We start from the raw sequence: 25,704 nt of genomic DNA on the forward strand, positions 1-25,704 counted from the left end.
CCGGCGGCGGAAGCACCGGGCGGGGCAGGGCCGGGGGCTGTGGGACCATGGCGGGCCGAGGTTCCGCGTCCTCGGAGCACCTGGAGCGGCTGCACGAGATCTTCCGCGGGCTGCACGGAGACCTGCGGGCCGTCCCCGAGCGGCTGCGGGGCAGCGCGGCCGGTGAGGCGGGGAGGGGGAGTGGACGTCTCTCGGGGCCGGGCGGGGCCGCGGTCCCTCCGGCCGGGGCTGCCCCGCTGTCTGCGGGGCCGTGGCAGGAGTGCTGGGGTGCTTCTCGTTAGCCTGGCGTGTTCGAGCAGCTGGGAAGGCAGCGTCCCTTCAAGGCTTTGTGGGGGGGCTTTGCAGCTGTGGGGACTGGGGACGTCGCTCTGGTAGGCGCTTGCAGGGAGGAGGCGGGTGACTCTGCCGTGTGGTGTTTTCAGCTGCTGCCGTGGCCTGGTGGCTTTGCAGGTGTGTGGCTTCACTGCCCTGGAGCTCCTATGCTCTGGCAAATTTCAGCTCCACTGGCAAGCGGTGCCGTGCTAGGTTCACAGCATCAGTCTCTGAGGAGGAGTTGTTATTTGGATGCTATTCCACGCTGTTTCTATTTGAACTGGAGAACAGGAGCTCAGGGGTGACCTCCTCGCTCTCCACAACCTCCTGAAAGGAGGCGCAGCCAGGTGCGGCTCGGCCTCTTCTCCGGGCAACCAAGGACAGGACAAGAGTCTGTCAGTCTTAAGCTGCACCAGGAGGAGTTAAAGTTGGACATTAGGGAGAATTTCTTCGCTGAACGGGTGATTAGACACTGGAATGAGCTGTCCAGGGAGGTGGTCGAGTCCCCCCCCATGGAGGTGTTTAAGGAAATACTGGATGTGGCACTCAGTGCCATGGTCTAGTTGACAAGGTGCTGTTAGGTCAGGTTGGACTTGATGACTGCAAAGGTCTTTTCCAGCCTAATTGATTCTGTGGTTCTGTAACAATTGCAGCACTTTGGGGGTTTGGGGTTCTTGTCCCCCCTTTTCTTAATTTGCTATGTTGGATTCACATTTAAAACCTCATTGGCAGAAACAGAAGCAGGTTTTTATTGTCAGAACTCCCCAGAAGCATCTGGAGATTTGTCGGAGAATGTTTGCACTTTAAATGACTTTTAAAAGTCTGGTTTGTGCACTGTGTACTCACAAAATAGAGAAAACCTATCATTCTAGCCACACTAAGTTGTCTTAGAACACAGCCTGGTTTTACAGGTATTCTTTATACCACATCAGTGGGTAAAATGCTCTGACAGAACACTCCTCTGTAAAGATCTGTGCTTCTGATTCAGTCCTTGATGCTTGGCAATGTTCTGCAGTGTTCTGAGAACCAGAAAGGGAAGCAATGCCACAAGGAGAATTTTGCCAGTGTCATTCAATGCTTCTGATTGAACCCTTCCCATGAGAAATGTAATCCACAATCCACGGCTGTCATGAGCTGCTGCAGTTCAGCTCAGATTTTGTACCCCAGTGATGGGCAAGGGCTGTCAGCCATGCTCTGCTGTAGTGTTCATTCTCCCACAGTTGATCAGTTTTGTGTAAAGTCATGAAGACAATTTGTTCAGAAAATACCAGTCTGCACAGAGCATGAAACACTTAACATCCTGTTTCTTACCTGGCTTTCTATGTAATAATGAGTCAAATTCAGGGTCACAGTCCTTGTCATCAGCATTTCCAGGAAGTTTGGTACAAGAAAGGGGCTGAAACCAGCAAATGACAACTTGCAAACCTGACTTAATTTCAGTAGTGGTCAACAAGGATAAAAAACTTAAAAGAAGCAATACCTTTTCTAGTAGAAATCCTTATTTTCCTATAGAAATGAGCATGATCAGTTTCTTGGTTAAGAAAAACTTTGTCAGGTCTCCTTGACACTGTGGTACGCATGAGCAATGAAGTCTAAGCCATGGGCTGAAATGGAGTATTTCGAAGCAGCTGGTTTTGCAATACCTGGGATTTTTTTCAATAGATTGTAAATAATTGCAAGTTGAATTTGCTAAAGAATGCTAAAGAATATTAATACAACTGTTCTATTCTTTAAATTTTTTTTGCTGCAAAAGTCCTGGCTCTATTTTTTGAAAGTTTCTAAGAGAGTTTAATATTTAGGAATTTGTCTGTCTGGTAGAGTCATTCCACTCTCCTAATGTTCTTTGTTACCTTCTTGTACTTAGGAGGAGGGGAATATAAATTTATTTTTTGAGTTATCTGATCCTGAAATACTCAGGAAGTGATAGAAGAGACCTTGGAATACTCTTTTAAGACAATTCACATGCTCCAAAAGCAACACAAAACTTGTAGTCCTTGGGACGTCTTTGAGGGGAAGAGGTTTGGAAATGCTGTTTCACTCTATATAAACAAGATGACAAAGGGGAAGCAGCCTGGATATGTTGCAAATCATGTCTTTTCCTCTACATGAATTCAGTTAGCTGTACTTTCCAATTGAATCTCTTGGTAACTGATTGGAAATAAATCTGTTAAATGTTGATGAGCATGTGGGTAATGCTGCCGTGGCACAGGCACTGCTGCAGCATTTTAGAGTTCTGTCCTTGTGCTTTGAGTTGTGGTTCAATGCAGAGCGACACCAGGTGAACCTCTCAGTGTATCTTGGTGTTTCTGGATTCCAGCCACATCCAGTAGAACGTTTTCAAGCCACATTGCTGGATTTCTTGCTGGCCTGTAGACAAAAAGGTCTCAAGCTATTGCTGCTTGGCTTACCTGAACCATTCTATGCCTTTTGGAAGCTGGCATTTCTTTGGCTGCAAGCTCACAAGTGCAGCATCTTATTAGTGTGCACAGGAGAAACAAAGCAGGGAAATGCTACTTTTCCAAATCTGTGATGGGTTTCCATGACTTTGAAACAGAAAAGTGGGTGTAAGAGGGCACTGCTTGAATCATATTAGAGAAATGACCTGTATGAAACAAATTACTGACTTCCAAAGGCTGTTTTCCACAGTTCATATCCACGATTTCACTTGTAACCCAGCTGCACAAACAATGGCATCAGCACAAATGTATATGGTGGCAAATCATGGAGGAGGTTGAGGAGAGTGTATTTAAGAACCTCTTTAGTCAGCATTTCCTCCTGAATAAATTGGGATGTGAAACAGCATTTCCTGATATCAGCTGATGTGTATTAACAGTCATCATGTACTTAGTCTGTAATAATTCTGTGTGCTATGTGAGACCACAGCTACTTCTTCAGAAGATGGGTTTAGTTCTCTCTTAAGTTCTCCACAGTTGAAATTCTGGGCTTAATCCGAGTTTGGACTGAGAAGGAAAGCCTACAGTTTAGGTGTGTTGTATATGTGAGAGGAGCTATATACCAATGTTCTGAACACGCCAAGTTTTTTCTTATCTTCTGTTGAGATCTCAGTGGTTTAAAAGCTACATCTTTTGCAGATGACTGTGCTTACCAAAAGGCATTATCAAGTGAGGTTTTTAACTGCAATGATGTTTTTATAATGTTGTGTGTAATTTTGTCTTTAATCAAGTTGGAGGAGTTTTACCAAGATGGCAGTCTACATTTTCTTCTGCTTAGAATTTTGTTTAAGACTGAATAATACTCTTTGGAAAGAGGTGAATTAAGCTAGGTGCATAGTTATCAGATTTCTGATAGAATTTCATTTTGTTTGCAGTAGTCTACAACAGTCCTCTAGTGTTCATCTTCAGTGCTTTTGCAAAAGATTGCAGAACATGTGTTTTTTGCTCAGTTGAGATAAGGAAAGTTTTGGATTTAGACTTTCATTGATGGTGGATGTTAGAGAGATATGATAGTTTTTTAACACATGAAAAATAACAGGCCTTTTGTTTAAAAATAGAGTAACAGCAGTGAAACCCATTCTTTGGTCTCCAAAGCCCTAGGAACACAGATCTGGCTAAAATGCTGTCTCAAACAACTGAAATATCTAGTGTTGTTGGCTGATTCATGTCATTCCACAAGAGGGAAGTGTTTGGGCTTTAGTCTGTGAACTTGAGGTGATACCTTGGTGGCATCTTTTATCTCAGAGAACTCTGGAATGCTTATCCTGTGTACTTTATGACCACGGGAATGCAGAGTGCCAGATCTGGCACGACCTTCAGGTCTCGCTTGGGAATGTAGATTGACCTGATGTTCTGTTCAAATCCAAATTGTAGTTTCAGCCTTCAGTAATCTTGCCAAGTGTTTCCAAAAAAATAAGAAATGTATTTATGAGTTCTTTACCAATGTGTCTTCTTTGCTGTTCTTTCAACATGCAATTTTGTCAGTAGACATTGAAGGACAGTAGGTCAGAAAAATATTTGAACAATTACTTCTTTTGTCTACCAGAGGCAGTGTTCAGCATTTGGAAGAGCAATTTCTGCTCTCTTGCCCCACTCCCATCTGAAAAGTTGTCATAAGAACCAGCTGTTCCCATTTGAGATAAATTTTGACCTGGGACTCTGCAGCCAGCTTCCTTGTCTGTGGCAGCTTCCTTGTTTTTAATGGATTAAGCTGGAGTTCTGTTGTCATTTCTCTATAGTTTATCTGACATCCTGCTTTTACTTTCCCAGAGGAGAAGAAGAAACTGGTTCGAGAATTCGATGAGAAGCAGCGTGAAGCCAACGAGACAGTGAGTGTGGGGCTTCTGGCCTTCCTGAGGGCTGGAAGACTGCTGCCTTAAAAAGGACAGCACTTACAAATGTTACTTTTTTATGGATCCTGTTCTGGCAGGCAGGAGTTTAAGTTTTTTACTGTTTGAGAATTGATCTGATAGGTGTGTCTGTGTTTGTTAAGACAGTTGTGTATACCTATATGGATACAAAAATATAGACACATATTCTTACATGTTTTTTGAGGGGTTTTTGAATGCTCAGTTTTGATAACTGCCTTCACTTTGTTGAAAAAGGTAGAGCAGTGGAGGTGCAATTAAAATTGCTAGAGGTTTTAGGGCAGGCATGTAGAGAATCTGCTGCCTGGGGTTTTTTATTGCACTACTGTCTTTTTGCATGTTGGTCTTAGCCTGTCTGATCTTTCTGTAGTAGTGTAAAGGCTTGCTGGACAGCAGGTGATATGGAACAGCACCAGAAAAGCCACGTGACTTGTCTTTTAAAACAAGACATTATGAATTAAGCTTTCTTTTCATATTTCAGTGTGCAGTTTGTTAGGTTGTGTTTTAGTCACAGCTGAACATGATGCGTTATTCCCCTAACTTACTGGGGTTTATTGACTGGTACCTCTAGGTGGTGATGTATGAGATGTGGAGCTCCCTCTGTGAGAGCTCATGGTGGCATACAGCTTTAAGCATTTTGAATTTGTTACAACTGTCACCAGAAGTTGATGTGAAAATTCATGCATCCAGAATCTTGGGGCTTGCAGATTGTAACTCAAGTTGCCAAGCCTGGATGTTCAGAGCCTGAATTTAGTGCTGTGCCTACCCATGCAATAGATCTGAATGAGGAGATGGCTGAGGTACTCAACATCTTGTTTACCTCAGTCTTCAATGGTAACCTCTTTTCCCACATCTCTTGGGTTAGTGGACTGCCATGCCAGGACCGTGGGAGCAAATTCCTTCCTTTAGGGGATGACCAGGTTCATGAGCACATGAGAAACCTGAACATACTACATCTATGGGACCTGATGAGATGCATCACAGTGTCCTGAGGGAATTGGCTGATGTAGTTGCTAAGCTACTGTCCATGGCATTTGAAAAAGTCAGAGCAGTCAGGTGGAGTCCCAGGTGATGCTCCACCAGGGTGATGTCCCTGGATGCCCTATTCCTGGAAGTATTCAACCTGGTCTAGTGGAAGGTGCCCTTACCCATGGCAGGAGTGTTGGAACGAGGTGATCTTCAAGGTCTCTTCAACCCCAAACCATACTATGATTCTGTCTCTTTGCACAGATGTAATAGAAAGCTGATACCCATCCTATAAATGCTTAAACTATAAGAAAGTGAGAATTGCAAATTTTAAAATTTAGAGTGATATTTTAGGGAAAGAAAATCAAGCATTCAAGCTTGGGAATTTTTTTTTTATTGCAGTGCTGTGTATGTGAAAATACACATGGGCTCAACAACATTGGGTAGTGTGGTGTACTCAATACTAGATGGGGTGTGGGGTTTAGGGTTATCCCCCTCAGCCAGTCCAAGACAAATGTGAATCCTTTCATTTGGTGCTGAGTTTTGAGTATGGCTGCTGCTAAGCATGGATTTGGTGCTTTAAAGAATAAACATCTTTTGTTTGCTTTCTTTTGTTGAAGCTGCGGGAAATGGAGGAAGAGCTGAAGTACGCGCCTGTGCCTTTCCGCAACCAAATGATGAGCAAAATCCGAGCCTACAGAAGAGACCTGTCCATGTTCCAGAGGGATATGAGAAGCACAGATTTGGGGTTGGGCCGTGGAAACCAAGGCGATACAAAATATGGAATCTTTGCCACAGAAAATGAACAGAGTGTAAGGATTAGATGTAGATTTGATCTGACTGTGCTGTGATGGTGCAAGAGCATTATTGCAGATGCATTGCTTACAGTGCATCTACTTTAAGCTACCTCTGTGCTTTTGTAAGTCCCTGTATATCTCTCTGCATGTAACATGAATATCTCAGGGAGAAGAACACCTGGAACTCAGAGGAGAGTTTTTCTGTTTAAAACAAAGATAGGAATGTAATCAAAATGGAACTCATTGAAAGACACGTGGTTAGTAATTTGCACAACATTCTGTACTGAAACTCTTCGTTTAATCATTCCACAGGTTGCCCTTCCTACAGAAGGGAAAACACAGAAGAGATGCTTCTTAATGATAAAAAGGTTAACTCACCTAGTTCTAATCTCCAAAACTAGCAAAGCATGAATCATGCATTGTATAGGTTCTTTGGTAGAATTACCTTTTAAGCGATCTTAGTGTAAATAATTTCAAGAAAATACAAGGATTTTTTTCTCTAGCACTTTTTTCACTATGGTTTTGCTGCCACAATGCAAAAAGTACACCAATTTCTTGTTTACCAGATAGGCTTAGAGATATCCGAGCTAGTGAGACTGAATCTCCTTATTGTCTTCAAAGTGCTGTCATCTGTACAGAGGTGGGCTTTTCATTTTTCTGCCTTAGATGAGGCCAGTTTTGAGGGGGGTTCTTTGTTAAGTATTTCCTTCTGCTGCAGCTTGGGAAATTTTTGCATTTGATTCCTCTTGACTGATTACTCTAAAACCTGAGAGCAAGGGTGATAGATTAGAATTTCTGAAGCTTAAGAAAACACTTTATTTTGAGCTACCTTCTGTCCCCCAGGTCGGCAAACATTCCTTATCCTCTAGACCAGGCTACTGGCATGAAAAGAGGATCTTTGTTACTTAGCTGTCCATCTGTTAGTGCTGTTTGTTCCTAATCCTTTTGACTGTAACCTCTTAAAGATTTCCCTGGCAACCAACTGTGAAGGCTGACTTTAGATGTGAATGGAAGTAAAAGTTAGCATCTGGAAAAGAAAGGTACTATTTTTATGTAAATGTTCTTTGATGGAAAAGTAAATTGTTACAAAGACAGCTTTTTGGAACTGTTTTAACTCTTCAGTGCTGTATCCTTTTTAGAGATTTAACCAGATTTGGTCATAATCTTACAAGGTGAACAAGGCTCGACCAAAATTAACCAGGCTGCATCAGTTAACGTAAGGAATGTGTACAGCTAATACAAATGGATGGCCTATGGAGTCACATTCTAACTTTTTAATGTCACAAGCCTTATACTTCTGTCTTTGTGCTTAATAGTTAAGCATCCATTATTTTTCAGACTAACCTGCAGTCCCAGAGAGTGCTGCTGCTCCAGGGCACAGACAGTCTGAACCGAGCCAGCGAGAGCATCGAGCGCTCGCACCGGATCGCTGCCGAAACCGACCAGATCGGCACGGATATCATCGAGGAGCTCGGGGAGCAGCGGGAGCAGCTGGAGCGCACCAAGAGCAGGGTGAGCAGGAAACTGGGCATTGCTTTGAAACCGTCTGCTCTTACTTACTGGGAACTCTATGCCACCAGTTACTCTCAGGGACCTTCCAAGGCATAGTCATCCAATTGGATAGCTCTGCAGACCAAGCTCAGGCTGCCACATTTCTATTTGTTCTCATAAAAGACAATTAATTGCTGTGGAAGGGTTCAAAGCGTGGTGGTAAAACGTCTGCTGCTGTGTCTGTGCAAAATGGGAGATTAGACCTATAGATCTGCTAGAAAAAATAGCATTACTGAAAAAGTTGCAGATTATAAGGGGTTGCCTTGTGACTAGATTACTAGTTAAAGTTGAGATTTTGGAAACAGTTAGCAAGTTTTTGTAACTAAATTAAATTTAGTAGAAGAGTAATTACTTAATTACTAGCTTTCCAATATTTGCAGGGAGGGAGAAAATGCCAGACAAGTTGTCTATTCCTCATCCTTGGTTCAAAAAGCTCTGCTTCTCCTGTGAAAGCTTCAAAAACTAGTTCACTTGTTTTGTTTACACACATATGCAAAACTGACAATTTGATTTTTGAACTAACAAACTGATGGATTTTACTGTGTGTGCAAGGGATCCCGAGTGTAAAGCTTTTAGGTGAGTGACTTCAGGGGACACCTAGTTTGGCAAATAAGCCCACTCAGCCAAAGCAAAAAGCATACCCCTGCTTTTGGGAGTTCTTTCTACTCATTGCAACAAAGTCTGTAGCTTTTTCGTTTAAGTAGTTCTGTAATTTCAGTCAGAATTTGATTTGTCCTGTTCCAAAATTTGAGTTAGAAAGCAGGAAAGGAAATTGATCTTAAGATTTGTAGGTATAGTTTTTGTCCTTCAACTGATAAAAAGTATTACAGTCCTTCAGGCATCACAGTCTCTCAACAGATCATTCACAGAAGCATAAAATTGTTTAGATTGGAAAAGGCCTCAAAGATCATTGAGTCAACTGTTAACCCATCACTGCTGTGTTCATCACTAAACGGGGTCTGTGACTTCTATTATGAGCCTCTTAGGCAACGAATTGTGGAATTGTGTGAACCACACATTCCAACTGGAAGCAGACTTTCTTCTTGTTCTTTCATAGTGAAGATTGGAAATCTACTAAGCTCCCAATGGCCTTGATAGTTTTTTTCCCAGCTTTGTCCAGTCCATCTCAGTGCAAAGAAACATACAAGCAGCTTTGCAGTTGAGGGAGATGTGTTAAACTACAGAGAAATTGTGCAGGCAGGTGTCTATGATATAAGTGACCTGGCTTACCCTTCACTTCCTTAGAATGTTTGGAAGTGGAATAGTGAAATCTTACCTGGAGACCAGTGGCCATGCATCATGAATTGTGTCTGTGATGCAGCAGCTTTTTTAGTTGTCTATAACCTCACTTAATTGCAAGTTTCTTAATAGCTGACTGGGTATGCTGGGCAGTTCATTTCTGGGCAATACAAAGCTGAAATGGATTATCCATTAACAGCTCAGAGCTTGTACCCACTGGGTCACTTAGATCTCTGAGTGCAACACAGTTCTTTCTTTGATGATAGAACTTGAGCAGCATTTCAAACACTTTGATATGCACTGGGGTGAACATATCAGTATCACTTTCTTCTGGTGTTAACAGAAATGAAACTTAATGAAAGAAGTTAATACCACTTTTCTGATATTTGTATATTAATTAAAGAGGCAGAAAGTGGTCTCAAATTGCATGTCTTTGTATGTATCTAAGGGAAAGTATACAGAAAAGTCTTAATTTCTCCTTGGAAAAGAGGCAATGCTTCCAGCTGCTGTTGTGGGTAGAAAACAGTGCTGTGTCTCAATTTTGAGAGGACGTGGTCATCCTGTCCTGTAATTCATTGCAGCATTTCAACACCAGCTGTTTTCACATGCATCTTTCCAGAGTTGATGTGTGTTTGTTTAACTGACGAGTAACTTCTGCCTCTCTTCAGTTGGTGAATACCAGTGAGAACTTGAGCAAGAGTCGCAAGATTCTGCGCTCGATGTCCCGGAGGTGAGTGGTGTACAGGCTGTTGAACAGCACTGACTGTGTGCTGTTTGGTCAGGGTGATGTGGGGTCTTTAACCATCCAAACCACGGTGAGGACAGAAGCAAGTTACAGTGACTTGCTCATGGTGCCTTCAGATGCCCCTCATTCAGGTTGGGAAAGGCTGTGCCATAAATCACTGCAGCATTGGGTGGGTTAGATGCCTGATGACACAGACTAATCAGTTTAGTTCACACCAATGCCCTAGAGCAGTTAGTCCTAGGCTGGCCCATGAGACACTCTTGAGCTGGACCATGTATGATTTTGATGGCTAAAACGTTGGCGGTTTAAGTGGATTTGCAGTTTAGCTGTATTGTTTAATTAGCCTTAAAAACCCAGTTCATAGATTGTATTCCCAGCAGGTACTTATCTCCTCACAACCTTTCCTTTATGCCTATTGCCAAAGGAAGTTGTGATAACTGTCTAGTTTTCAGTAGTAAAAGTACTTTATTATTTTGAGATTTTAGTTTTCCTTCAGCAACATAGTTCCAAGTAAAAGCACCACCATGAGGGTTTTTAGCACAGGACTCCAGGTATTGTTTTCCTCTTTGCTTGACTGAAGGAGTGGGCACATATAGAGCAATGATCTGCCTTCTGTGAGACAGGGGAAGAGGAACAGAACTACTGCTGAAATAGGAGATTCAAACAGGATTTTCAGGAAAACATGAGTAGTGAACTATTGAGTTTGGCCCTTTCTGCTTGTTAAGAGCTTTTTGAAAAGCACAGTGTGGTCTTGCTGAAAGAGGGAAGGGAAGATGGGGATCTGGATCTAGAATATGCTTTCATAAACAAGCTAAAAAAAAAAACCACCCTTGGATTTTTATTTTTTAACTCTAGAATAACCACAAATAAGTTGCTGCTCTCAATTATCATCATCCTGGAACTGGCCATCCTAGGAGGTGTGGTCTACTACAAGTTCTTTCGCAAGAAATGAACCTTCATGATCAAGATGAGCTTTTCCACTGCTGAGGAATAGGATGGGCTGTCTGCTCCCTTTGACTGTCTGAGGGTTGAACTGAGTCATGAGACAGCACATTGAACTGAAACTGTACTGACACTTGAAAGACAGAGAATGGGAGTAAAAAGAAACAGGCTTGAACTACTGGTAAGATTAATAAGAAGGTAATAAATATTTTATTGTCTCATTTTGTATATACTTAACTAAATGAATAAATCTTGCTATGTAATAAAGTAGCCACTGATCAATGGAAAAGCTAGTTTATTTAAAAACTGAGATGTTAACAGTATTTGCCAAGTGTTGACAATCTATCCACTCAAGTGCCTCGGCAGAGCTCTGTAGTGTCCAATATATCCAACATGGGTTCTTAAATCCTCACTTGCTCTTCACTGTCAGATTCATCTGGAGAGCTGGGTGTTGGGAGTTCATCAAAAGCAATGTGTGCTCCTTCCCTTGTCTGCCCAAAGCACGTCGCTATCACATCGACTGCAAGGCGAGCAGTTGCTTTCACTGCCTCTTGAGAAGCTCCCAGCAGTGGATTGACTTCAACCATGTCTACAGCTGAAAGCATTCCTGTGAAAATGATTGGCAGCTTTGTTACTCTGACAAAGGGTACAGTCTTCTGCACGGTTTTGTTTGCAGCCTTTTATTCATTGTAGCAAGTCTGGTATTTGGGTTTGTGACCTGCTCTACCCCTTAGACAAGTAAGATTGGCACTCAAGGGATGAAGTTCGTTCTCAGATGCAAATTTGTGTTTTTAATTTGGTTCTTTCTTACATCGTCACTACCTCACTCACTCGTGCTTTCAGCATACAGGAAAAACATTTGATGTTCCATACACATTTATGAGAGGAACATTTTTTCTCCTAGTCCAAAAATGAGGGTAGTCTCACCTCATATTCTTTTGCTATCCTGTTCACAAATCTATAGACTATTGTCTGGTTGGGATTTTTTTAACCTTCTTTTACTGCAAATAATATTGTTTAAACATATTAAATAAAAACTTGATGGTAATAAGATGAAAAGTCCTCATATATTGAATCAACTGCAGTATATTTTATGAAAGCTTGATTTATTAGTCTTGAATCCTAGAATGGAACTTGAAACTATTTAAGATTGTTTGCACCCATTTTTGTAATCCAGATGCCCATTTTCACATCTCTCCTCATGTGTTTAGGATTAGGGAACAGTATTACACATTTTTGACATTAGCTATTAACATACTGTGTATTTTCTTTTGCTAAGCTGAAGCTGTTGATGGTTAAGATGCTTCCAACACCAAGGGAATTGCCCAGTCACAGGACTTCTTTTTCCCTTACTGAAGGCTGAATTGACTTTGCAGGCACCTTTGTTTTGACTACACTTACTATCTATTTATACCAGAAAAACATAACCAGTATGCGCTCTGGGTAGTTTGTCCTGTCCTCGCTTAGCCCCGTACTGCTGGTGCTCCTACCTGTGTTGTGTATTTCCTCTGTGATGTACATGCCTTCTCTGTAAGTTAATCCACCTAGAACAGGAGTCCCCGTTGCTGGAGCCAGTGAGGGATCAAAAGCATCAATGTCAAAACTCAGGTGAATTGGTCTCTGTCTCCTGAGACAGAATAAAACAAGAAAAGCGATCTTAGAGCCTTAAATGTTTTCTATGTGCATTTCTTACTGTCTAGGCTAATCAGCAAAGTAGCATCAAGCTCCTTGAACCATGTCTCATATACATTAAAAAAGCATCTACTCAGGGAGGATTTGGTTGAAGATAAGTACTTTAGTTCAAACCATCTTAACTGGTATTTGTCATCTTAGTGGGATGATGTAGAGAAATGTATGATACAATCCAGCCTTTTCTCCTTTTGTACAGAAAGCCAGGGTGAAGGCTGAAACACTGATGTGTATGGCAGCTAGGACGGAGGAAGCACCGAGCTCAAGGATTTCACTGACAGTTCATCAAGATGAGCATTTTTCAGGTCAATACTTAAAAGCTGTATCCAAACCCTGCCATGTAGCCTAACTGCTGAAGTAGTAAAGGATAATCCCAAACCTAAAATGCTAGTTACTTACTATATCATCTGCAGCTGACGCCAGCGCTTAACTGGACACTGCTTGGCACTCACATGAATTATTTAAGTGGCAGACTGCATTCTTCCAACTACTGCAGATGCTCAGTAAGGAGAAGCATCTGGATTACCATCTTCTTTACTTGGCACAGCTGCAGCTAGGAAGGGTGAGCACACCTTTAGAAAACAGCAGCATGCAGCACAGGTTCTAACCTGTGGCCGAGGTTATCCTTTCTAAGTGACCCTCTCCCAGCTCTTAGCATGATTTGCTCCCTGACCTGGCTCCCCAAACTTGAACAAGGGTCACAAAGGTGGCAGTAGTGAACTGCAGTAAGGGAGTGGTTAAAGTGAGCTTTACCAGCTGCACTGGCACTGGTAGCCACCATCAGGACATCATGTGTGAGTAGTCCAAGGAGGAAGCCATCAAAAGCTTCCACTTCCCATACCAACAGCTCATTTCAAGTTACTGTCAAATTGCTGTATGTATTTTTAAAAGTGTAACGTGTATCCTGCACTCTGAATTGATTCAAGCATCTTGTAAAACTGCAGAAATGCAGAATTACTTAACAGAACCAAACAGTATAAAACAGAGCCACAACTGTAGTGAGTGGTAACCTGTCTCAGCCATCTGCCAAACACGGTGAAATGGCTCCAGTGCTGAGCCTCCCTGTATACTGGGTGCTGTCACCGTTCTGTACAGCCACCCTACATCAAGAGACTTCACTTCAATAACTTTCAGGAAAGCAGATGTTCAACAAGAGTAGTTTAAATTAGATAATAGTTCATTACCTGCCCATCAGTCTTTCAAAGGTTCTTTCCATAACTTTCTGAATTCCAAGGCGATCAATATCCCTCATGGAAAAATACTGGATGTCAAAGTTCTTCAAAATATAACTGTGAAAATAATTTTTTTAAAACCATCATTACTGGTTTAAGCTGAAATCTAGCAACCCTTATGGATGTGATTTCAAGCTTATTAATTCAGCCTTTACAAAAATAGTTTAATCTAAACCAACTTACTACTCAGCAGGATCCACATCCCTCAAACCAATGTACACAATATCAGATGCTGAAAGACAGGGCTTTAGCCAGGAAAAGCCAGGAAGTTGTGGTACCTGCAGGCAAAGGTTTGGTATTAGGTCAGTTTAATAACAAAATGCTATTTGATGCTTCCCTGAAAACTTTGTATTGACTTATAGCATCCTTTCTCTCTCTAAATAGAGAAACTTATGCACTTGATGGTTTAGCTGATGTAATCAGTCCTTACCTTCATTCCCATATTCAACTGAGGTAAAATGATATGACTTTATCTGAGTTGAATGTCAATGGATGAAGTTTTTAACTCTTCTACATTTTCCAGTTTGAAGAGGAGGAGGACTAAAAAGCCTGGATCCACAAGCAATAGGTAATTTGCATCAGTGAGTGTAAGGAAGAATGCTAAATAGATACCCAGATGTAGATCACTTACACAGGGCACTTAATGGTCATGCTCTGTGACTTTCCAGGGACATTATGCTTAGGTGGACGAATGAAAATCAAGGCATCTGTATCTCTTTAGAAGAACTACCAAAGTTATGCAAACTTAGAAAAAACGTATTAAAGATGGATAAATTCAAAGTGGGAAGTTGAAAAAAAAAAAAAAATAAAAGAGGGGGGGAAAGCAGGGCAGGAAGTTGGGCCTCTACAGTGGGCCACATCATGGCTGGCTTTCGATGCAGAATTGAAGAGAGTAGGTCTAGTACAGCTACTGAAAGGTTATGATGAGGTCTTTGTTTTTCAGCTTTGGTAATTCAGTAGTCATGGTATGGAATTATAAAACCTTTTGGTTAGTAACACTTACTAATTTTAAGAGTGATATAAATTAAATTTCTCAGATTTCTCTTCTTGTCCTCCCAGCTCTGAAAATGGCTACAACCAACACAGCTGTCAAGTAGCTAGAAGGTTTTGTCTCCCTCTTAGACTTCTCAATTACTAATTATTCTAATTACAATATTGGATGTTTTTAAAGGCGAACACACCCATAGCTATATTTGATTACATTGGGTTAAATTAGCACAGATTATAAAAGGGATAAATGAATTGGAGACCACTAGGAAAAATAAATTCAGGTTTCAAAAATTAATTACGCAAAATTCATCATCACCACATCATAAACTGAGCACACTAACGACATAATGGCATAACATTGTCAGATACTCCCTAGTATGAATGATTCAGTAGATTTAATACTGCAGTTTCAATTATGCCTCTTTCTTTGTAAAAAAATACAATTGAATGTATTAACTGCCTTTGACAGGTTCTTTGCATTGTTCCCATGGGAAAGGAGTTGCTGATAGTAAAGCCAGAGGGGCAGGCATTTTCATGGGAAGGTGTTAATAGCAGTTTGTGAGTTTGCATGGTTCCAGGAGCCCTGAAGCAGTCAGGAAAGGAGGATGATAATTTTTTTAGTCCCATTATCGACTCAGGTGCTGTATTGGATGAGAGTAAGAGGGTGAGCCATATGCAGTTCTGCACACATGATGGTTTGCTCCAGAGAGTCAGAGGGGTATTAGCCAGACAAATCATTGTCAAAGGCACATTCTCCTACTGCTAAAGAGCTGTTTAAAAATTCACAGTTGTAGAAGCCTCGTGGTACCAGCAGGACTGGTGTTAGTTTTCCTCCGTCTAAACATAAGAAAGCCCCCCTGAATGAGTACACATGCAGAAAGCCCCCCTGAGTGAATGCAGACACCTGTTTGTGCACCTGCACAGCCAGACCTTGTCTGAGCTGCTTCTGCAGAGGCACCCGGACTGCTGCAGTTGAGGTGGGCTTGTGACAACATCCCATAACCAGCACCATGCCTGAGCAGCTTGCCACTAAGCATAGCCTAATCTTATTCTTTCTTCACTATTGCTGCTTGCAAGAAAGGCCTGCTCCCCCACTGACCCCAGAAAGCTTACAGGTATTCTTTTAGCAGGTCAAAAAATCCCAATAATTGTAAAAAATTACTGCTTTTCTATGCTGCTCAAGAATTGGAACCCAGCAGACCAGTATCTGCTCCTTCCCCAGCTATTACAGAACTTTAGTTTTGTTCTGTTTCCACCAAGCCATAAACTGTTCACCTTAAGTGAGCTTTAAAATTCACAAGATTTTCTCTTTTTCTCTTCTTATCTCCATTATCTCCACACATCTCACAAGTGTGTACAGGTGCCAAAAAGGAAAAAAATATCTCCCCCTCTAACTTATGGGCAAAAAAAGTAGAAATACAGTAACCTTTTATATTAACCTTTTCATGTGCAGGGGGTGTTCCAAAAAGCCCCATTAGTTTTGCATTACATTGGGAATTCCAACACATTCCTAGAGAGCACATAAGAATGACTAGAAAGAGTAAAGTATGTAAAAGCACCAGATGACTCCATTGACTTGTGGATGGAAATAATTCAAAACAATTTGCAGATGAAAAAGCAGAACTTTATGAGATGACTGCAGTATTGCCATGCTGAACAGGAACTGATGCAGTGGTATCTTCAGTAGCCATACAGATTTAAACATGCTTGTTCTTGCTTGGAAAGTATACTTCCAGCAACACAGCACCCCAAATTTGTCAGAGAAATGAGAAAATTAGGAGCAGATACTAGCAATGCAGAGTGCCAAAATAATGCAGTCAGGTTTTCTGCAGCTCCAGCATCCATTCTCAAGATGCAGTTGCTGATCCTGCTCTCTCTCTCCAGCCTAAGCTGCAGCAGAAGAAGATTGTTGTATCAGAGTTCTACTGCACAGGTGCTGCAGGTCCCTGCCACAGCACACAGCTAAGCCAGCAGGGTACTTCAGCCTTAGGCCAACCTACTGTTCAGCATCTTGACAGCAGCAAAAACAAGCCATTCACATTCCATGTGCCCCAGGAAATGGCTCTTTTTGATAATCTGACCTCTTTCCAAGAAAAAGGCTCTCTTTTTAAAAGCTCACTGCAAGCAGTTCCAGCTGGTTTGATTTCTAATATTTACAGTGGAGCCAACACCAGAGCAGCCAGTTAGGAGAGATCATAGAGGAACAGCCCCTGTCAGCCCCCAAGGTTGTCAAAACATGGAAGAGCCAAACTAAGCAGAAGCAGCATGTGAGGTATGCAGGAACCAGCTGGTCCTGGAGGTGAGCTCAGCTGGGCTCTCACAGGCTGGGCTCAGGGGAGGTTCCTGCTCAGCCTCAGCAACAACGCCCTCAATGACTCAGGAGCAGCACCAGAGTCAGCTGCTGTGTACAGCTCACTGTGCAGCCCATGAGGGCGCAAACACAAAGAAAAGCTTTTTCTCATTGGTGTCTCTAAGCGTGTCTCTATCTGCGTTTACATGTGTTTGTGGCACCTGTATTTAGGTGTGTGTGTATGTGCATGTGTACACACACAGTAATCATATTTTTCCTTGTATTCTGATAGAAAAGATCTGCATTTGCAGCAGGTAAGAAAGAACCTCACATCAGCAAAGGTAAGCAATGTTTGAGGTTGCCATGTAGGATAACTACAACCAGGATACTCACTTTATCTTGAAGGTCCCTTAGGAGAAATGAGAGAGGCTGTCCATGGAGGCTCCCAGACTGAGTTGTGAGAGGTGTGTTGATGTCAGCATGTGCATCCACCCAGATCACCCCGAGGTGTGGGTGCTGCCGTGCATGGCCACTGACAGAACCAAGTGCCAGGCTGGAAGTACAGTAACAAAGTCTTTAGTCACCATTTCTCCTTCAGAACAACTACAAGGACAAAGGGGAGTCTCCGAGCTTCAGTCAGACTTGTTGTTACATTTTCACACATCAGACATCTGTGACAATAAAGGGAGCATCCCATACAAACTGCATGGCATGCCACTGCTGGGATTCCAGGAGGCCAAGTAACTACAGGGCTACAGTAACAGATGAGCCACAGCTCTCTGCTGTCTCTCCTCCCACACACTTAATCTTTGCCTGCTCTAGGTACAAATGCTCCAGAAAATCTAGCCTTTTTTTATTCTACTCATGACTCCTTCCCCCACAATTCCTTCTTACATGCCCTACCATCTTCAACCAATTCTCAGACCAAAGGTTAGTGAAAAAGAGGAAAAAGATTCATGTTGTAAGATCTATTGCAAAATTGTCTGTGTGTAGGTATTACAAACCTATCCTAAGACATGATGGGCAAAAGAGACCCGTCACTAAACATTGCGCAATAAAGAAACTGAGCAGTTCCTCTGAAGGAACCTGATGACACAAACTTTCCCAAAGAGGAAAACCTCAGTTGTGTGTCTACACAACTGATCACAGACCAGTCTGGAACTAAGCAGTACTGTCTGAGAAGGTCAGGTTCTTTTAGCTGTCTTCTATGTTCCACCCTAAAAGCCCATCCCTAAGGTATTGCCAAGAAATGACCCGCGAGCTGTTCCCCAAGTCCCCTTGTTTTTTAATTAAATTCTTGTACTCCAAGTGTTGACCTGCAGCATGAACCACTAACTGTTTTTAGGTCAGCTCACCTGTGATCACCTCCCAAAGTCACACATCTGTGTCCAGCAGCTACTGCTCTGCTCACTGCATCAGCCAGCATCTGGGTGGCCAAGCCCACTGACCGCGGGTACAAAACCAGGTTGTTATACAGCTCATCATTGGGAACTTGAGTGAAATTCAAATCTCCAAAGTCGTGCACTTGGCATCCTGGGAACACAGCAACAAAAGGAGAGAGTGACTTATTTAAATGCCTTCCCAGGGAAATGCTCAAAATCAGTTGGGCACGTATGAAAGGAACAGTGGGAAAGGAATGCATCCATTTGACTATTTGCATGGGATACAACTGTCACAGCATTACAAATTAGAAAGTTTAAGACAAGATTATCAGCTTAAGCTTAAGACAGTTTAAATTTAGCAATGAGCTATGCAAATCATAAAAAGTAACTTAGAAAAGGTTTGGGTTTTTTTTAAATTATTTCATTATAAATTCTAACATGAAAAATTATCGTCTGCATTACCATCTTCCTTCTCATTTAGACAGACTATATACAGCCTCAAATAAGCTCAATTGCTTAAAGATTCTAAGGATTACACATTTCACTAACTATAGCTACAGTTATTTTACATTTTCAAGGTCCCCAAAACTCCTGGCACAAAACTGCCAAGTAACAAATAATATAATTTTCTTACAGTACTTCCAGGCAACTCCATTGGAGGATCCAGTAGAGCTTTATTAGGAGAACCTGTCCATTTTCTCAACACAAGATATTCTAGAAGGCATTTTAAGTCTGGGACTTTTTGATCCCCAAACTCTTTGAGATCCTTTCATTGTCAGTTACAGCCTGATTGACTGTTGAACTGAAGAACATTCTGGGTGTAAAACTCAGCCTTTCCTCTCAGAGACTCTCAGTTTAAGACAGGCCTCTCATTGCAGGCTCTGATGAGGGCAGTAAAGGCCCCAAGGTATTTACAGCTACAGGAACAGTGGCTTAATAAGACCACCCTGAATACCAGTCATGCCTGTCCCCTTCACTCCTCAGAAACACTAGGCTGTTTGCAGTTCAAAGCATCCAGGCCAGAGGTGACATTTGGCCTTTAGCCATCCTGTGCTTAATGGGGCAATTTGAAAAATTTAAGGCAAGTCAACATGAAGAAACAGCCTTGGGGCTCTAGGTTCCTGCTTAATTTCCAGTAAGCCATTAGTCAAATGTCTAGGAAGCTGGCTCTGTGAATTTGCTTGGTGGATATTGCATAAAAGCTTACTTAAGAAATACATGACTTCTTTATACTTTAAAAGGAGTTCTAACTGGTGAGATGAACGAAGGACATTTTATTGAGTCACTTGTGCAGATTTTGTGCTGGGAAGTAGGCAAGCATACATTTTAGAGCAGGGACAGAGGTGGGCAGATATTGGGATATTTGCAAATGAACATGTCAGCTGAGCACAGCTGTTTGAGGAAGGATTGCATAGATGTCCCAGCAACTCTGAGATAACACATTCTCTGCAGTGACTTAAAGCAGTAAGCAGGACAATGACATACCACTGCCAGCTTTTCAGAAGGCAGCACAGGTACCCAACTGCTTTTTTTTCCTCCCATAGACAATACCTAATTAAGCAACAGGATGAAGGCTCTGGAATTTTGAGCTCATTTTGTTCAGATTTGAATGTGCTATCTGATCTCTGTGACCACTCTATTTTCTACCCCCTGTTTATTCTAGTGCTGTGCAGTAGCAGAAAAAAGTGAGTTCCAAGATGTTCAGAAAATGTTACAAGCTGTTTTTTTAATTTGTGTCATCCTGCAAGGCTACTTCTCCCACATGTGCACACTGCTACACATTTCAGTATTTCAAAGTTTGATTAAAGTACTTGAGCATGCCTGGGAGACAAGTTTTGGAAGTAAGACTTCAATGAGTATCAAGACCTTTTGGAGAGACTCTTGTACAAGGGAATAATGCCTTTGATCCAATACCTCTGACGTGTGTGAAATAAATCTGCAGTTGGGAGCCATGTGCAGTGAGTTACACATTGCAGGACAACACATTTTACAGTGTGATGGAAGAAATTATACAGCTTAGGTTTTGTTCTCTCCTACAGGACATACAAGCACATGGCAGTATTTTTACCCATTAAAGGATGAAAAACAACTTCCTTTAATGCTATCACAAAGCTCCAACTTCAGACCAGTATAAAACAAAGATCCAACTATGCCATCATTCCTTTCACTGACTGATACCTTGAAGGAATCAGTTAAAATTCTCCAGGTTATGCTCTAGGCAGGCCACACGTGGCAGATTTGAGCAAGTGTGTTTAGAGAAGTAGCAAGTGTTTAGTAGTTTCTGCTTTACCCTGCCCACCTCCAAGATCCCATGGTAGGGCAAAAAGACTTGGTTCAGCTTCTGAATAAAAGACCCCATTTGTTTCTCAGGATCACATCAGGTTTATATAGCTTAACACTTTTGTGTTATTTTTGTGTTATTGCAGAATTCTGGAATCTTGGCCACTTTTTGAACACATGGTACTCGTAATTCGCTCTAATTGTTTTTATAGAAAAGCCTAATGTCTGTTAAAGATGATAGATGTCTTCAGTTTTTGTTACCATCTTCTAAAGTTCAGTTAGGGTTCATGAACCTTGAAGCAGTTTATTTTCTCAGCTTTGTGCATCCCTTGTTTCTAGGCCCACTGCACTTAAGTGCTTGCAGAGGACAGCTCAGGTTTCCCAAGGTGATAAGGAATGTTTTCAGCCAGCTATCTGATTAATCTCAGAAGTACATGCTAATCCAATACTCAAGCATTAATATCTTCTCTTACTATTATTTCTTTTAAGGGTGCCTTGTGTTTTGAAAACTGGGATTTAATGACCTTGGGGCAAAGGGAAAGCTTAGTGAACAGACAGTGCACAGAGAACGAAATTCACAGTACTTAGATATGCCATGTATCCCAAAGTGTGGGAAGTCCATGTGTACACACAGTTTTTCAAATGACCAGATACTAGAGATTAAATCAACACGCACATTTGTCTTAATGATGCCGAAAAAAGAAAAACAGTTCAATAAATCAGTAACTACTTCAATAATTTGACATAGCTTCTATTTAGAATCTCAGCTATTAGTCTAAAACTTAAAGATCTGAATTGTTTTCCATTTCATCTGCCTGCTTGCACATAGATTTAAGCTTATTTCTTAAATCAAAGCTCCCTCAACTACATTATTTGTGCACAGAAATTGCTCATGGATAGACATGCTGTACTGCTGTGCAGTCTGGGGGATTTTGCTGTTATTTGGCCATTAGTGAAAGATTTTTCAAGCTACCTCACCAAGCAATATCCATTTACCTTCTTTGGTAGCTGGGACACTCTTTGTTTTATACAGATACTAATACTTAAAAACAAAACAGCTTTTTAAATCAGCACCGAAAGTCAACATGAAGAATACATGGAGCCTTTTAAAAGGCAGTAGGTTCAAGTTCTGAAAGGCAGAAAACGCTATGGGCAGATAGGAAAGCCAGCTTCCTTACATTCATTAGAAAGCACAGCATCCACACCATTTGTCAGTGAAGCAGGTCAGGTCTAGCCGGGATTAAAGTTCTTTTAAATGGGAACATACCATAAGTACCATACAGAACTTAAGGAGGAAGCAGCACAAACATTTTGCTAGTAATGAAAGAACATAAAACTAAATGTGATCAAAAGTCTTTTGTTCACACTTTCAAGCCCTACCAGAAATTACTTTCAAATGAAAAATATATTATGTCTGATTCATTAGTCAACTACCAACAGTGCAGGAAATTTATAGCGACCAAATACATACAAGTCAGCTCCACCAACACCCTGGTTCTAGCAGAGATCCCTTCTTGAAATGAGGTAAACAAAAAAGCAGGTCTGAGTAATCTATTTGTGTTACAGAAGCTTGGAAGAGATACAAGGGAGATAAAGGTGTCAATCTGAGCAGGAGCACACAGTGCAGTTACATAACTCACACTGCACATGCACAGCAGCCTGTCACAAAGCACAACCAGCTCAGGAGTGCAATCCACAGGGCTTCAATGCCCCCTCTGTCATCAGGGCTGCTGGGGCCACATTTCAGCCAAAAAATTAATACATTAGCTTGAAATAGTTTGCACAGAGGTCATTCCCAGGTTAATTTCTTTTGATCAGAACAGGTTAGGGAAAGATCACACAGGCATTCAACCTGCAGTAAGCTGTCATTTATCCAGCCTGCACAGCCAGAACCTTACTTGTATCAGGTAGAACAAATCTTCATTATTCCTACTTAGGAGCCTTAGACTTCAAATAAAAAACTTTAAAAAAAGAAAAAAAAAATCACACACAGAAAAAAAAAACTCACCAAAAAAAAAAAAAAAAACCAAAAAACCCCAAAACATCAACCAACCAAAAAGAAAAACAAACAAACAAACAAACACAACCTTACACCACCAAACAAAGAAACCCCAAGAAATTAAGTGTATACCTGAAAAAGCTTCCTTGCATGCCTTTTCAAATAAGCTGTTGATGTATCAGTCATGCTCAAGTCAGTTATTTTGCCATTAGTGAATGATTTTATAATCTTTCACTGGGGACATAACACATCTTTCAGCAAGCTGTATGACACGTCTGAAGTTCACTTCCTATCATAAGCAAAATACAGACAGTAGCCAGCAGTTACTACAGTAATTTCCCTGCACAGATTGAGAGAATTGTCCTCTGTAAAAACAGGCAGCTCATGTCAGGTGGCATTTCATTGGAAAACATCTGGGCAGCAGCACAGAAAGCCTCCCCCCATCCTCCTCTACTAGGAAATTGCACCAGCAACAGAAGCAGCAAACTTGACAGTAGGAGATTCAGCTCTGCAGACCCAGGCTGTTTGCTGACATTGCCCCATGGCACATTCACATAAATATAACAGCTCTGCAAGCCAGCAGATGGGAACTGGAACAAAAGCACAAGGAACATGGGATAGGACTGATCTCCCAACACTGCTGGTTTACACTGGGCATTTGTGAACTGAACTTAAAAAAAAACCCCAAAACCTAAATTAGTGGGAAAAGTAAATCCTCTCCTGGATGAACTACTGTCAAAGGAATCTGGAAACTCTACAGTTACTAGACCTTCTTTCATACTATGTTATATACAAAGTTGCTCACATGCAAGCATCACTCCTGCAAACTGTTTTCTCAGCTATAGCACCATTTACTAAACCACCACAAACACATAAAGGCCTTTTAGGATGCAATGACTATTATGAACAATGTTTATAGGCAAACTTAACATTTTACTTCACATGAATGAAACCAGGTTACCATCCTTCTTTTCAGTATAAACCCACTGGCTTATGGTGGGGACTTTGTAATCCTTTCCCAGAGACACGGTCAAAATGTTACACAACAGCAAACAAATTATTCAATTCATTATGACCAATGCATTCTAAAGCTTTTTTTTTTTTTTTAAGGCAGTTTTAACCCTCCAGAATTATCCAGGACGTGTGTGTATTACAGCTACACAAACAAAGTGCATGCTTTTGTTTTACATGAATAGGAAATTAGGCTAGCAAGGTTCCCACTGCAAGAGACAGACTTCTGCAGCCTAATTTAGTCATAGCCTGCTTGCTAGGAACTTCATTACACAGCATCTACTTCTCTTTAAACTGAACAGGTACCTGCTAGAAGAGGTATAGGTATATATAGGTTGGATACACAGTTGATGGCCCAACAGATACCTCTCAGCTCTAAAATTTCACTTCCTAAAAGGCAAGTTCTTGTATGAGCAATTCCCATCCTTTTATTTGAAATTTTGAAAGGTCTGGTTTAAGACAAAGTTTCTGTAGCTGTAAATATTAAAAAAGGTTCATCTCCTACAAAAGCAACAAGCAGACCCAATTCCAACTGCTGCCCCAAGTCTGTAGTCAAGATGTCCCTTGCATAAAGAGAGCCAAAAATTATTTTTCCAACCCCAAATCAAGCAGCCACCTCATTTCCCTTTGAAAATGGCTTATAACTTTAATCTCTGATGAAATTCAATGCAGTTGACCTTGAAAGGTCTTCAAAAACGTCAGTCTGAGGTGTTGGGAAACATTTGCACTGTGGCTTGCATCAGAGAGAAGGGTGCAGCTATAGCGTGTGCCACAGCACCACCAAACCTTGCACATGTTCTAATTCCCTTCAAATAAGCTTAACCCAGGCACAGCTCCAACAACACCACAATGAGGTCCTTACAGCCACGAGGATCACAATGCCAAAAGAGCTTTCCTCAACAATAGGCACCTTGTGCTTTAGATTGTTACAAAAGTAAACAGTTATATTACATTCCTTAACCCAGGCAGGTAACACTTGAGAGGAAGGGACAGTAAAATATATTAGAGATTACTGAAATCCTCTTCCTCCCTCTTAACGAGCTGGGAGAAACTAATATCTGACCACTTCTTCATATACAAATGAAATCTGGTGGGTTGTTGGTCTGTGGGTTTTTGGGGTTTTTTTGGTTTTTTTTTTTGTATTTAACTTCAGTGCTTCATCCCCTGCTTTTCAGCAGGTGGTGTTATAATAGAAATTACCACCTTTCATCCAACACGAGTCCTCCATACCATATTCACATAAGCATACACCTGCCATAGGTCTCTTGGTCTTGTGAGTCCACAACAAGACACATGATCAAAGTTTCAAATGAGAAAGCAGTAATAGATCATGTGTACTGTAAAGCAGATCAAAATCCAACTCATTACCTAATTTTCCCTCCGTCATCTCCCTTTGTGTATCCCCCCAGTAACTCCACTCCTTCAACAGAATTAATAGTAAAAAAAATTAAACCAGAATGTAATCTAAATGTACTCCAATCCAAAGAGAATTATATAGGTGCAGAAATTCAGCTAAGTCATGTATTAAAACTAATTTTATAATATGAAAATATCTAGGATGAAGGGTATCACTATAAATAAAAAAAATATAAAACCCCCAAGAGCTCTGTTCATTGGTCCCTCACCCTAGTCTCCCTTTATTTAAAGATCAGGAAGAAATAATTCAGGTTTTTCTGATCTTCACCAGCCTAGCTTTATTTTTAAAGGTATTTAAACTAAGCTGACACACAGAACAATTATAGTTAAAGCACCAAGTGACATTTACCCCAAATTCACAAAGATGCTTTTAAAGCCAATTTCATAGAGTGCAACCTTGAATATGCACCAGCCAAATGGGAGACACAAAAACAAACATTCAATTGATGGATGGCTGACACAAACCTTTTCATTCCAAAGCAGACTGTGTGCTCCATCAGCATGGGGAAGGGAAGGGAATATCAGAACCAACTGACTGCAAG

The 25,704-nt window shown here is 41.3% G+C and overlaps 2 protein-coding genes across 2 annotated transcripts in view; one reads left to right on the forward strand and one right to left on the reverse strand.

The window, feature by feature from the left end:
• VTI1B (vesicle transport through interaction with t-SNAREs 1B) lies at positions 1 to 11,162 on the forward strand. The gene is made up of 6 exons (XM_071427116.1): positions 1 to 162; positions 4,536 to 4,594; positions 6,220 to 6,411; positions 7,735 to 7,908; positions 9,855 to 9,916; positions 10,787 to 11,162. Exons 1-6 carry the CDS (start codon positions 48 to 50, stop codon positions 10,881 to 10,883), a joined length of 699 nt encoding a protein of 232 aa, XP_071283217.1. The 5' UTR covers positions 1 to 47; the 3' UTR covers positions 10,884 to 11,162.
• ARG2 (arginase 2) overlaps positions 11,056 to 25,704 on the reverse strand; it is a 21,010-nt gene continuing 6,361 nt past the window's right edge. The window contains exons 3-8 of the mRNA XM_071427114.1: positions 18,430 to 18,607; positions 17,468 to 17,627; positions 13,978 to 14,072; positions 13,747 to 13,851; positions 12,364 to 12,500; positions 11,056 to 11,480 (exon numbers count right to left, since the gene is read on the reverse strand). Coding sequence (XP_071283215.1) covers positions 11,275 to 11,480; positions 12,364 to 12,500; positions 13,747 to 13,851; positions 13,978 to 14,072; positions 17,468 to 17,627; positions 18,430 to 18,607 — 881 coding nt within the window. The 3' untranslated portion in view covers positions 11,056 to 11,274. The remainder of the gene's footprint in view (positions 11,481 to 12,363; positions 12,501 to 13,746; positions 13,852 to 13,977; positions 14,073 to 17,467; positions 17,628 to 18,429; positions 18,608 to 25,704) is intronic.

Source organism: Agelaius tricolor, unplaced genomic scaffold (assembly GCF_023055355.1).
Source record: "Agelaius tricolor isolate 1412-34295 unplaced genomic scaffold, bAgeTri1.0.p SCAF_5, whole genome shotgun sequence".
In the NCBI taxonomy this organism is placed as follows: Eukaryota; Metazoa; Chordata; class Aves; order Passeriformes; family Icteridae; genus Agelaius; species Agelaius tricolor.

Excerpts from the sequence above, each read along its gene's own strand:
- VTI1B (XM_071427116.1), top strand. The coding sequence starts at position 48 with ATGGCGGGCCGAGGTTCCGCGTCCTCGGAGCACCTGGAGCGGCTGCAC. Across the intron at positions 7,909-9,854 it reads TGGAGCGCACCAAGAGCAGG|TTGGTGAATACCAGTGAGAA; the intron begins GTGAGCAGGAAA and ends GCCTCTCTTCAG. Across the intron at positions 9,917-10,786 it reads CTGCGCTCGATGTCCCGGAG|AATAACCACAAATAAGTTGC; the intron begins GTGAGTGGTGTA and ends TTTTAACTCTAG.